General features: G+C 44.7%; 3 protein-coding genes and 1 long non-coding RNA gene across 4 annotated transcripts in view; 2 read left to right on the top strand and 2 right to left on the bottom strand.

Annotated features, from left to right (window-relative positions):
* Positions 1 to 1,395, bottom strand: part of LOC102673780 — a 6,908-nt gene extending 5,513 nt beyond the window's left edge. The window contains exons 1-2 of the mRNA XM_031513655.1: positions 744 to 1,395; positions 91 to 646 (exon numbers count right to left, since the gene is read on the bottom strand). Of these exons, the coding sequence (XP_031369515.1) occupies positions 91 to 646; positions 744 to 848 (661 nt within the window). The 5' untranslated portion in view covers positions 849 to 1,395. The remainder of the gene's footprint in view (positions 1 to 90; positions 647 to 743) is intronic.
* Positions 1 to 10,983, top strand: part of LOC116186430 — a 25,734-nt gene that overhangs the window by 3,345 nt on the left and 11,406 nt on the right. The window lies entirely within an intron of this gene.
* On the top strand, positions 1,891 to 5,650 carry LOC102674052 (arylsulfatase B). Its single transcript, XM_006622239.2, has 8 exons — positions 1,891 to 2,253; positions 2,809 to 2,982; positions 3,672 to 3,884; positions 3,959 to 4,208; positions 4,424 to 4,603; positions 4,743 to 5,009; positions 5,102 to 5,375; positions 5,449 to 5,650. Exons 1-8 carry the CDS (start codon positions 2,140 to 2,142, stop codon positions 5,615 to 5,617), a joined length of 1,641 nt encoding a protein of 546 aa, XP_006622302.1. The 5' UTR covers positions 1,891 to 2,139; the 3' UTR covers positions 5,618 to 5,650.
* LOC102672957 (uncharacterized protein KIAA0930 homolog) overlaps positions 5,812 to 10,983 on the bottom strand; it is a 7,443-nt gene continuing 2,271 nt past the window's right edge. Inside the window, exons 2-7 of the mRNA XM_031513667.1 lie at positions 10,671 to 10,983; positions 10,280 to 10,543; positions 10,098 to 10,197; positions 9,687 to 9,992; positions 6,074 to 6,223; positions 5,812 to 6,004 (exon numbers count right to left, since the gene is read on the bottom strand). The exon at positions 10,671 to 10,983 is cut by the window's right edge and continues 3 nt beyond it. Coding sequence (XP_031369527.1) covers positions 5,964 to 6,004; positions 6,074 to 6,223; positions 9,687 to 9,992; positions 10,098 to 10,197; positions 10,280 to 10,543; positions 10,671 to 10,983 — 1,174 coding nt within the window. The 3' untranslated portion in view covers positions 5,812 to 5,963. The remainder of the gene's footprint in view (positions 6,005 to 6,073; positions 6,224 to 9,686; positions 9,993 to 10,097; positions 10,198 to 10,279; positions 10,544 to 10,670) is intronic.

Genomic DNA, 10,983 nt, shown 5'->3' with positions numbered 1-10,983 from the left:
AGCTCAAGATCATCGGAACATCAGTTTTATCGATTTTATAAGATAATTGANAAAAAAAAAAAAAAGAAAAAAGTTTGCGAAGAAACTTGCCATCTCTGTATCTTTGCTTCAATAGTATCCAAGGATGTCCACTGCGTCCCTTAAAATGTCCAACGTCCTTCCAAGCTCTGGGTGCCACGCTCGAATAAGGATTATAGGTGTAAAGGACAAGTCCTTCGACAGGATCGATGCAAAGAAAAATGGTGGAAAGCCTGTCGTATTCCCAGGCAGCCCATAGAAAGTTATAAGCGTTCACGCAACCGTGTTCCACGGTTCTTCTATCTATCAGAATGTGGAAACCGGTGAAGTTAGCCCAGCCAGAGTCCTTCGTCTTTTGCAAAAGCAGTCGAAGCAACGGTTGCGAGGACGCGACGATGACGAATTGGTTCAATTTCCAAATTAGATACAGGAACGAGAACTGCGTGTAGATCTCGAACGAGTATTTGCTCAGGGTGAACAGCTCGAACGCTGTCGTCGATTTCGTTTCTGAGATCAAGGCAACTGGTATATCGTCGAGTAACGATCGTTGAAAGAAATCCTCGTATTCTCCGGCTAACAGAAGAGCGTCGTTTGATTGGACCATCGTACAGGTTCGAACGATGCTCATCTAAGAAATTAGATACAAACAAATTTTAAAATTGTATTATTTGCTGGAAGAACATTGGAAAATTATTCTCGCAATTAGAAATTAAAAGTTTAAGCACCGTTTTGTCCATCAGATCGTCGTAAGTGATTCTGTTTTCTACAGTGGCATTAGCAATCAGCGTAGAAAGTGATAAGAAAGTGTTCCAAGGTGGCCTGGTTGGCATTGTTGTCGCGAGAAACGATTAATACGCACACTGAATCAACACGTTTCTATTTTATTTTTTGAAATTATCGCGAAATTATGGCGGAAGCGAATGACATCGCCGTTGCCCCTTGCGGGTTCAGGTCAAGTGACAATAATCAGACTCAATTCTAGTCGATGAAGCTTTACGCTTTAATCATTCAATAGCTTTATTTAATTTCCATTGGACGATAACGAGCAATCCACGAATAAACGCAACAGATTCTTATTATAGCAACGATCGTTTTTATTTGTAACAAGTCTCGCGCAGGAGTCTGTCTTTCGTCACGATCCAAACACGAACTGCAATTAATTCTCCATTTTGATTTCGCTTTCCCTTTCTGTTTGACGCCTTCCATTTTAGTAGCAATTATATCACCCGTGGCTGATGCTCGATAACCATCTTAATCGTTCTGCCTCCATTTTCACGATCGAATAATAATAACCACCCTCGATTTTCGGCCATTTTCTCTTAATATTCTCGTTCCACTTTCACGATCAGATAATAACCACCCTTTCGAATCTTCCTTTCATCATTATCATCATTTTACTTTGTCATCTTTACTCATCCGTTATTATATTTCGCTCCATCGATCAGATAATGGCCGCAATTTTCAATTTTGACCATTTTCGCTTTCCATTAATATTTCGTTATATTTTCAACACAGTTGATTTAAATCATTTCCTTTCTTACTTTTCGCGTTTAGTTAGTTAATAAATAGCCACGATCTAAGCCAACCATCCTTTCGACGATTGGAGGAGCAAACGTTTCCGTTCTCCGCGCATCATCTTCGATTCCAAGACGAGCGTGTCAACGACCCCTGATCCTCGAAATCCTCGTCCAACCTCGAACGTCCAACGCAACGACGAAGAACACCAAGTGTGTTCGAAGTGGGAGGCGGGCCCTCGCTATCGCCTCGTCCAAGAGGATGAACAGAGCTGTGAACAGTTTAGCACCGGTCGTCGGCCCGAGTGCTCGCCTCTTCGTTTCGTCTCTACCGAGATAAAATTATTCTTTCGTTATCGTTATCGTTAACACACCCGTGCAATTATTACTTCATCGTCGTATTTTTCACCTATGTTCCTCGATATCTCCCGATATATCGTAACTCGTTCGTGCGATACACGTACATTTATCGGAATCTCGATCGAATTCGCGGCGAAACGAGTGGAAAATATTGATAAATCGTTACGTAAATAACACTAATAATATTCCTTAAAGAAGTAAACCGGTTTGCGATCGCCAGGAAAGACGAGTGGACGCGATCTCCAAGATGATACGGATTCGAGGAATAACGTCATGCCTCTGTCTGACAGTGCTCGTGTTCGGTCACGCGGCCGCTGCTTCCGCGCGGCCGCATATCGTGTTTATCCTTGCCGACGATTTGGTGAGCTTCTTTTTCTTCTTTTTCTTGCTGTTGCGTCGCTCGCGATAAGGAATTAAGTAAAAATTATTATATCGTTGGTATTCTCGGAAAAGGAAAAGGAAAAAGTTGGATAAGTCACGTTTTCCGATTTTTTTTACTCGAGTTTAACAAGTCGAGTTTAACAATGTGCCAATGTGTATATAAGCAGCATAAGTGGCATAAATTTCTTATTTTACGACACATTTTTATTATTGTCGCGCATATTGGTGGCCATGAACATTTTACCAGGAAATTCGAACGATAAAGAAAACTTTTCATTCGACGTTCATAAATCATCGTCGTTGATATGCACCTGTCATTTTTTTTAAATCTCGTTTACGAAGCTTTCTTATCTTTCTTGTTTACGAAGCTTTCAGTACCTTATCTTCGATGCTTCGTTGAACGAAGCATTTTTACTAATTTGTTAAAACGTGTAAACAAACGATAGATACAATTTATTTTTTATTTTTTTTTTTGCGATAAGCACAGTAGTTCTCGATTAACTTAATGTAATGGAATCCGAGTGTGTTGGAATAGGGATGGAACGACGTCGGGTTTCACGGATCGGGCCAAATTCCGACGCCGAACATCGATGCTCTGGCGTACTCGGGCCTGTTGCTGGACCGATACTACGTTACCCCGATCTGTACCCCGTCCAGGAGCGCTTTGATGACCGGCAAACATCCTATTCATACCGGGATGCAGCACGCGGTACACCGTCATTAAGTATTTAAGCAATCGACTTGTAAATAAAATGACGTCGGTTTAAGGCGGCCTCAACAAGCGCAAATATTAATTCGGCCGTGGTTCGTTGCTCTCGGATAAATTTCGTTGTTTGTCTTTTGTCTCTAGGGAGGGAGGGGGGGAATCGTAACACCGCGTTTGCGCCAATTTTTCCTTTGCGGATCGATTAGATTAGAAATCGATTAATCAGATCGATTAGAAATTGATGATTATCTTTTTTGTGCTTTATAATATGGATTTTTCCAAACCAAATCCACTCTTGCGAATTTTTTTTCTTTTTGTTTTCTTCAAGTTATCTTCAATAAAAATAAAATCCAATGTTTATTGATATTAAAAAATTTTATTTTATGGATATCAAGATACTTTTTTTTAATAGAATTTAATTTTTAAAGAAACTTCTTCGATCGAGTTCGTTCGTCGTTGGAAAATATAGCAATCAAAAATAGTAAAGCATGAATTTGATTCGAAAAAAAAGGGAACACGAATGAAAAACCTGTATGTTTCAATTATATTACACCTATTGTTGCTTGTTCTGTGACCTTTGCTCGCTTTCTACTTTATATCGTTGCAAAAGTTCAATTGTATTACAAAAATTAAATTTCTACACGAATATATAATTTATGAAATGAGAATAATTAAACGCCTCGCGGAATTAGGTTCTGAAGTGCGCCGAGCCGAGAGGATTGCCTCTCCACGAGAAACTGTTGCCGGAATACCTTCGAGATCTCGGTTACAGCACGCACATAGTAGGTAAATGGCACTTGGGATTCTACACGAAGGAATACACGCCCATGTACAGGGGATTCGACTCGCACATAGGTTTCTGGAGCGGCCACCAAGATTATTTCGACCACAGTGCCGTGGAAGAAGTAAGAAATTAAATCGTGATCGCGACACAATGTTGATCCGTACGCGACAAAAATTCCTTTCGACTTAAACGCAGCCGTATTGGGGATTGGACATGAGGAGAGGATTGGAGCCAGCTTGGGACCTCCACGGCCAATATTCCACGGATATCTTCACGAAGGAGGCTGTGAAACTGATCGACAATCACAACACCAGTCGGCCGATGTTCCTCTACTTGGCCCACGCCGCAGTCCACTCCGGAAATTCTTACAACCCTCTGCCTGCACCCGACCAAGACGTCGCCAAGTTCACCAATATCTTCAACTACAACCGTAGACGCTTTGCCGGTAACTACGCTTATTTCTCGAAAATTTCTCCGATTTAAATTATTTTGTAAGAGAAAAAGAATTTTTCGAACTCGAATTTTCCATCTTGCTTCAATCGCACTGTGCAATGAGATAAGCTTCCTCTTTCCTCTTGTGCGTAACAAGCTCAAGAAACTAATATTTCTTCCGTCCCATAACTTAAGAAAAATGGTATAATATCGTTTCTTTGTTTTCAGGCATGCTGAGCAAGCTAGACGAGTCTGTCGGCCTCGTGGTGGAAGCTTTGCGGAAGAAAAAGATGCTGGAGAACAGCGTGATCGTGTTCTCCACGGATAATGGGGGCGCACCGGCCGGTTTTAACCTAAACGCCGCCTCGAATTGGCCCCTGAGGGGCACAAAAAACACTCTCTGGGAAGGTATCTCTAAAAAACAAAAAAAAGTACCTAATTGAATGTAACTCAGTGTCGTAAAGAAGAATGATGAATAATGGAGGAGAAAAGAAAAGGGAAGAGAAGAGGAGAAAAAAAATGATTATCCAATTTGTCCGTGGATTAGGTGGCGTCAGAGGAGCCGGTCTTCTGTGGTCGCCGAAACTAATAAAGCCTGGAAGAGTCGGCAGGCAATTGATTCACATCAGCGACTGGTTGCCGACCCTCTTAACAGCTGCCGGTGGAGATCCATCGAATTTGAGCATAGACGGCGTGGATATGTGGAACGCGTTGAGCGAGGACACGGAATCACCTAGGAAAATGGTCCTCCACAATATCGACGACATTTTCGGACTGTCCGGGATCACGTACGGCGATTGGAAATTCGTTCAGGGTAAAAAGTAATCGTGTATCCTGTGATACGACGATGGATCGAAAGATTCGAATTTGAATCGAAACTCGTTTGATTCTTTTTTCCCCCCTAAGGGACTACCTACAACGGTCAATGGGACGGTTGGTACGGCCCATCCGGGAGAGAGTGGGTGTACGACGTCGGAGGCGTGATCGGGAGCGTAGCTGGTCGAGCGGTGGCCAGCGTGGGCTTGTCACTGTCCGCGGATAATATTCGCAAGCTTCGTGAGGACGCCATGATCAAGTGTCCCCCGAGGAATGATAATCTGCCGTTGTGCAAACCGTTGGAGGCCCCTTGCTTGTTCAACGTCCGCCAGGATCCCTGCGAGGACAACAATCTTATAGAGAAGTAGGTATACAGAGATGGCACGCTCGATGAGAAAGATTGGAAGAAGGAAGAGAAATATTATTTTTATTTCAAGGTATCCATCCGTTGTGTCCGATCTGAAGGAGAGGCTACGCGTGTTAAACGCGACTGCTATATTACCTGGTAACCTCCCTTGGGACAAGAGAGCAAATCCAGATTACTGGGACCACACGTGGACCAATTTCGGTGATTACTTGAACGTGTTCGCGAATAACGTCAGTTGAAGGTGGAACTTTTGCATAAACAGATAAACTGAGGAGAAAATTCTTTTTTTATCGAACGTGTCCATTAATCGTGTTATCGCCACGATTCCACGAATCGTGATTTCTTCTTTCCTTCCGTTCTATTCTTAATTCGTTCTCGTTTTTCCCTTCCCGATTCGTAGATTTGATCGCTGCGAGAAAAATAAAGTGAACGGAATTATAAATAGTATCTCGTTTATTTCTTATTCTATACACTTCGATTTTGTTGGGCCACGCGCGTTCTATCCAAGTGCGTACAAAGTGGTGAACGAAATGGAAAAGAGAGATCCGAAATAAAAGAAATAAAAATGGGACGTCCTCGTGTTGGCTAGAACGTTAATATAGGTCCTTCTCGATGGTCGAGAATATCTGAAAGAAGGAGTGAAAATAATCATAAAGAATTTATCCGTGTTTACGAGCGTTTCTCGTTTATCTCACCTTTGGCGATGCTCCACCAGGGCAGAGTGATGTACGTGAGAAACGCGTTGAGGGGAACGGATTGGGCTCGTCTGGTCTCTTTCCAGAAGTGGAACGTCTGCGTGAATCCTCGCATAGTCCACAGAGGGTTGTAAGCGCCGTCGTCCAACTCTGCCGGCACAGAGAGAACCAATCGATTATCGCTAACGAATCTGTCACATCGATCGTTATGATCCTGCAATGATTCGTGTCGATCAGTCGGATGGAAGCAATTGCAGAGGGCAACGGGTCACTTTGGAAGCGATAGAATCGGACCAAGGTTTGCTCGAATCAAAGATCTGTTCAAATTTGTGACGCGGAATGGCGTAATAAAAGTAAAGTAATCGTTGGTAAACGAGGAACAGTAGTAAGGTGTTAAGTAACACGAAAAAAATATGTCGAGGTGTTTTTTTTTTTTACAATGATGCACATCAGCTACAGGTGCGCAGAAAATAAGATAAACACGAACAGGGATGCACTAGTTTTTCTTCTTCTTTCTACGTACACAACGTTTGATCTTTTCTCCCATCTTTTTTTTTTTTCCTGCCTCGCCTCTTTCGTTCCTTTCTCCGAATAATCGAACGTTGTGAAGCAGAAAGAAAAGGTGGATCGTTGTCTGCTACCACACAGATCGAATTCTACTTCGTTTCTATTCCGTTTCTTATCATTCGTGTCAGTGAATGCTTGTCCCTAATCGTGGATGACCATGTTTATACCGGTGGTGAAACTCGCGTTAACTCGTCGTTATTTTTTTTTTTTTGTTTCGAATTTCCCCGTCGATTAGAAAATTTCGTCGATCAGAAAACCACCACCAGCACTGTGGAACACGACGACGTGGTCGCGCGACGGTTCCACGAAGTCACGATTAGAATTTGTCCGATTAGAAGTCTCGCACCCCCGTTGCCATTGTAATTTCACCATCCTCATAAACACAGTCATTGGCTGAGCATGGTTGGCACCTTCCTAAGCAGGAATGTATGAATGTACAAGAATTGGATTGAATACAATGGGCAACATGACTGCAACATTTTTGGGTGTTGCACACGAGCTGCTCGATGAACGACCGTTACCCTGTGCATATAAAAATTTCAATTTAAATTCTCGCCATAACGAAAAAAGTAATCCTAGAGTATATCAATAAAACAAACTCTTGCTCCATGCTTCGAAACAAAACTCTCTGGTCACGCAACAGAATCCACTTACCGGAAACTCTGTTTTTTTTCTTTTCACGAGGCAGAGTTGAGCACTAAAAATTAATCAATTTAAAATTTTCTTCGAGTAAAGTTATTCTCACCGATTTTTACCTCAAAAAAACCTTCGAATGTAACATTTATTATATAAAATCATTTCCAAATAACTTCAACTCTTAACGCATCGCGGACCGATAGAAAGTTCAGAAACCAATAGCTGAATACGTACTTTACTTTAACCCCCACTTTACTTTAACGAGAAATTCATCCGTGATGCGTTAAAGCCATTTTGCCCATCTCTGTTACTCGAGAAAGCTTAAAGCTTAAGCTGCAAAAATGCGCAAAAGAGAACGGTCGTTCACGGATCAACCGTGTATCAACGCGTGATCGGTTGGCTATGTATATACACATATATATATATATGTGGTGTAGAGGTGTTTTTTTTTTTTTTTGGGCAGGGGGGAAGAAGAATTTACCCTGTGAGCCGGGGCGGCGCGGGAGCTCGCACCAATAGTAGATAGCTGTTCCGTCTGGTGTGACGCGGTGCGGCGGCAGTGGGTTGCCCGCGAAGCTGCCCGACAATGCTCGTCTTCGCCTCCTTCTGGGCAGGGTGGCGCTCTGCCTGTGCGTGGTCAGGTTGCCGCGCGTGATACGCGCGTTCGCGTTTTTATCTCTCAACTGGTCGTCGTTTTTGTTCTTGTTCCGCCCCGTGTAGTATTCCTCCTGGTCGGAGCCGGCCGAACGCAGACGCCTGCGCCCCCNNNNTCCGTGCGGCGCACCCTCACCAATTCGTCGTCGCTCAGCCGCCGATGCTCCTCGTCGTTCTCCAGGTTGTTCACCCGCTCGTGATTGATCTGTCCCGTGCTGTACGGCCTTCGTTTCCTGTTATTGTCCGCCTCCTCGTATCCCAACGGGAGTTCCTCCTTCCCGTGTACCAGTATCGCGCCCGCGTCCAGCTTCTGTCTCACGTTGTCGTCCGTCAAGCAAGGGGCCGCGGGCACGAGTATCTCGCTACCGACCTCGATATGGTTGTGCCGGTGATTCTGGAGGCCTGCCACCAACCGGACAATTCGTATCGATTCGATGCCACAGTGGGCGCGCTCGTGTCGAGTTTCTCCGCGATAAGATTTCATCCCTTCGTCTCTGTCGCTTCTACGCCCGCCGCGTGCATTCGTATTTGTCAAGGTAGATCAAAGAGCGTTGTTGGCTCTTTTCTTTTCTTTTTTTTTTTTTTTTTTTTTTCTTTAGCGGGAGAGACGAAGATCGATCGCTGGAAAGACGCAGGAGCACGCTCACCGTGTGCGTCGCGATAGGCCTCCTTGTGATTCGACGTTGCGTTCTCGTTTTCGCTACGCTCCCACGAGTTACGTTGTTGCTTGTGTTTCGGGCGTTGTTGCCTGGCGGGAAGGTGAGNCTTCGTCGCCTGACGTGAGGACTCCTGTGATTTCCTGGTGAGCCCCGGCCGCCCCAGCTGCTATCCTGTAGGTCGGCTACAAAGGAAAGAGCCGGAATGGCACGTGACACAGATTAGAGACAAGGTATTTCTTTCTTTCTTTTTTTTTTTCTTTCGTCGATTTCGATTTCTTTTTTCCGTTCGTATCTCTTTTTTTTTTTTTTTTCTTTTCTTTTCGATTTCGATCCATTTCGTGACAAACGTACGAGATTCGCGAGTGATGGTGTTGGTGGTGGTGGTGGTGGTGGTCTACAGCCGTTTCTCCTCGACGTGTGTCTCGTGTGTTTTCTTTTTTTCTTTTTTTTTTTTTTTTAATCTCTGTTCTCTGTTCTTTTTCGAAAATAGCGATCTGCAAACGTATCGAAACACCGCGTCTCGTGGCGCTGATGGACGGTCTGAAGGAAATACAAGAGCACGGATCAACTGGATTCTTCGGAACCAGAGCTCGGCCTTCGCCGTATCTCGACGAGTAATAAAAATTAGCCGCAAAGATGATGCCATCTTTGCGACCAATTGCGCGAGAGAAAAAAATAGCAAAGAAAAAAAAATATATATGTATATATCATTGGAAGCATGCAACTACCGGCGCTTCCATCGTGGAAAGTGAAATTTTGCTAAAACGCGTAGATCCGATAAACGCGAGCAAAATTAGGATTAATCCCAACGAGAGTAAATATACTTGCGAATAAAATTTAAAATCGTGGAGATTTAGACTCCTGGGTGGATCGTCGACCAACTATCGAGAGAAGAGAAATGTGCAGAATACACAGATACGTAACACAACAGCATGCACAGTCGATTCTTAGGGGCGCAGGCATAAGAGAGAAACGGGAAGAAGGTAAGTGGAGAGAAAATTGTGTAAATTCGTCCTTCGTCCGCGACTTCCGTCCCGGGCTTCGTCCAACTCCGACGGATTTCCAATTGGTGGTTATTCTAGAGATTTTCTAGTTACCGTCACGAACGTCTCCTGCTTCGATTTCGTTCAACCCGTTCGCCATCGAGTCCAGACCTTCGTTCTCCGACCTTGCCTTGGTCGCAGCCGTATCCGGTTTCGTCCTCCACCCGCCACGCACGAAATTGTTCAGATTCGCGCTCGGGTCGGATAGCCTTCGTTGGTGTCGATACAAAAACAGTTCCTCGGCGTCGTCCCAGTCGGCGTCCCACAAGGAATCCGTGGCGCAGTAGCCGGGCTCCGAGGTCGGTGTCTCCGCCCCCGAACCCTTCGGCTTCGTCACAGCCATCTCCGCGTGCCCCTTCCCTGAAAAGCAAAAAAAGTGTAGCGTTCCTCGGTCGAAGCAAAGCAGAGAGAGAGAGAGAGAGAGAGAGAGAGAGAGAGCGAGAGCAGAGACGTTTCCTATCGTACCACGAGGCCCCTTCATTCGAACGAATTCTATGCGCTGGGAGGCCGCGCCGGAAAACAGGCCAAAGGTCATTCGCTGCGCCATTTTGGTGCTCAAGCTGGACTGGAAGTGAAAGCGATGGGACGAGGTTCGTTTAAAACAGCGATGTATGCGTATAAACGTGCTTCTTTGATACAAAACGTACCCTGGCGTCGTATACTTTCTTCAGGGCGTCGTATCTGATAGAGCCGAGAAATATGACACCTTGAATCGCGCCCTCCCTGTCGGACGCCACCAGTTCCACGCACACCATCTCCCCGTCCCTGACTAGAATATCACAGAAAACTTCGTCGAAATTGTCCACCATGAAGCATATATGCGGATAGGTCATCTCCTCGAGATCACCCTTCGCGTCCATTCGTCTTCGGCTGGGGCTCGCGTACACTTTTTGCGAGTGCCTGCGCAATACCTGAAACGGTTATTTATGATTTAGGGAAGAAGAAGGAGCGAAAAGAAGGTTGGAAGAAAAAAAAATAATAAAATAAAAAGGAAAAAAAAAAAAGATTGGAAAAATTTTTGGGAGAAGAACGGCTCACTTGCAATTCCTTGGGGCTCGTCCTTGTGCAGATGGCTAAGGTCAGCGTGTAGTCGAATTGATGCACGACCAGATTCAGGTACACGGTTTCCTCCCAATCGATGTCGGGATCGCCGATAGGCAGCTTCTTGCTGTCCTTCCGGAACACGTCCACCTCCGTCTCGAATTTTGGCAAGTATCTCGACGACGTCTTCACGTGCTTCTTTCGCACGAAGAACAGCAAATCGTCGCCGTCGATCGTGTGCTCTGCCTGGAAGAGGAAGTGCCTGACAAACAGGTCCGTCCAGTAGGTTGTACCTTGAAGTATCACGAAG

The sequence above is a fragment of the Apis dorsata genome, unplaced genomic scaffold (assembly GCF_000469605.1).
Source record: "Apis dorsata unplaced genomic scaffold, Apis dorsata 1.3 scaffold_683, whole genome shotgun sequence".
Lineage (NCBI taxonomy): Eukaryota > Metazoa > Arthropoda > Insecta > Hymenoptera > Apidae > Apis > Apis dorsata.
This window is presented reverse-complemented; position numbering and strand designations above follow the sequence as displayed.

Coding starts and splice junctions, on each gene's coding strand:
- LOC102674052 (XM_006622239.2), top strand. CDS start 2,140: ATGATACGGATTCGAGGAATAACGTCATGCCTCTGTCTGACAGTGCTC. Junction 3,885..3,958: donor ACCACAGTGCCGTGGAAGAA/GTAAGAAATTAA, acceptor ACTTAAACGCAG/CCGTATTGGGGATTGGACAT. Junction 5,376..5,448: donor GACAACAATCTTATAGAGAA/GTAGGTATACAG, acceptor TTTTATTTCAAG/GTATCCATCCGTTGTGTCCG.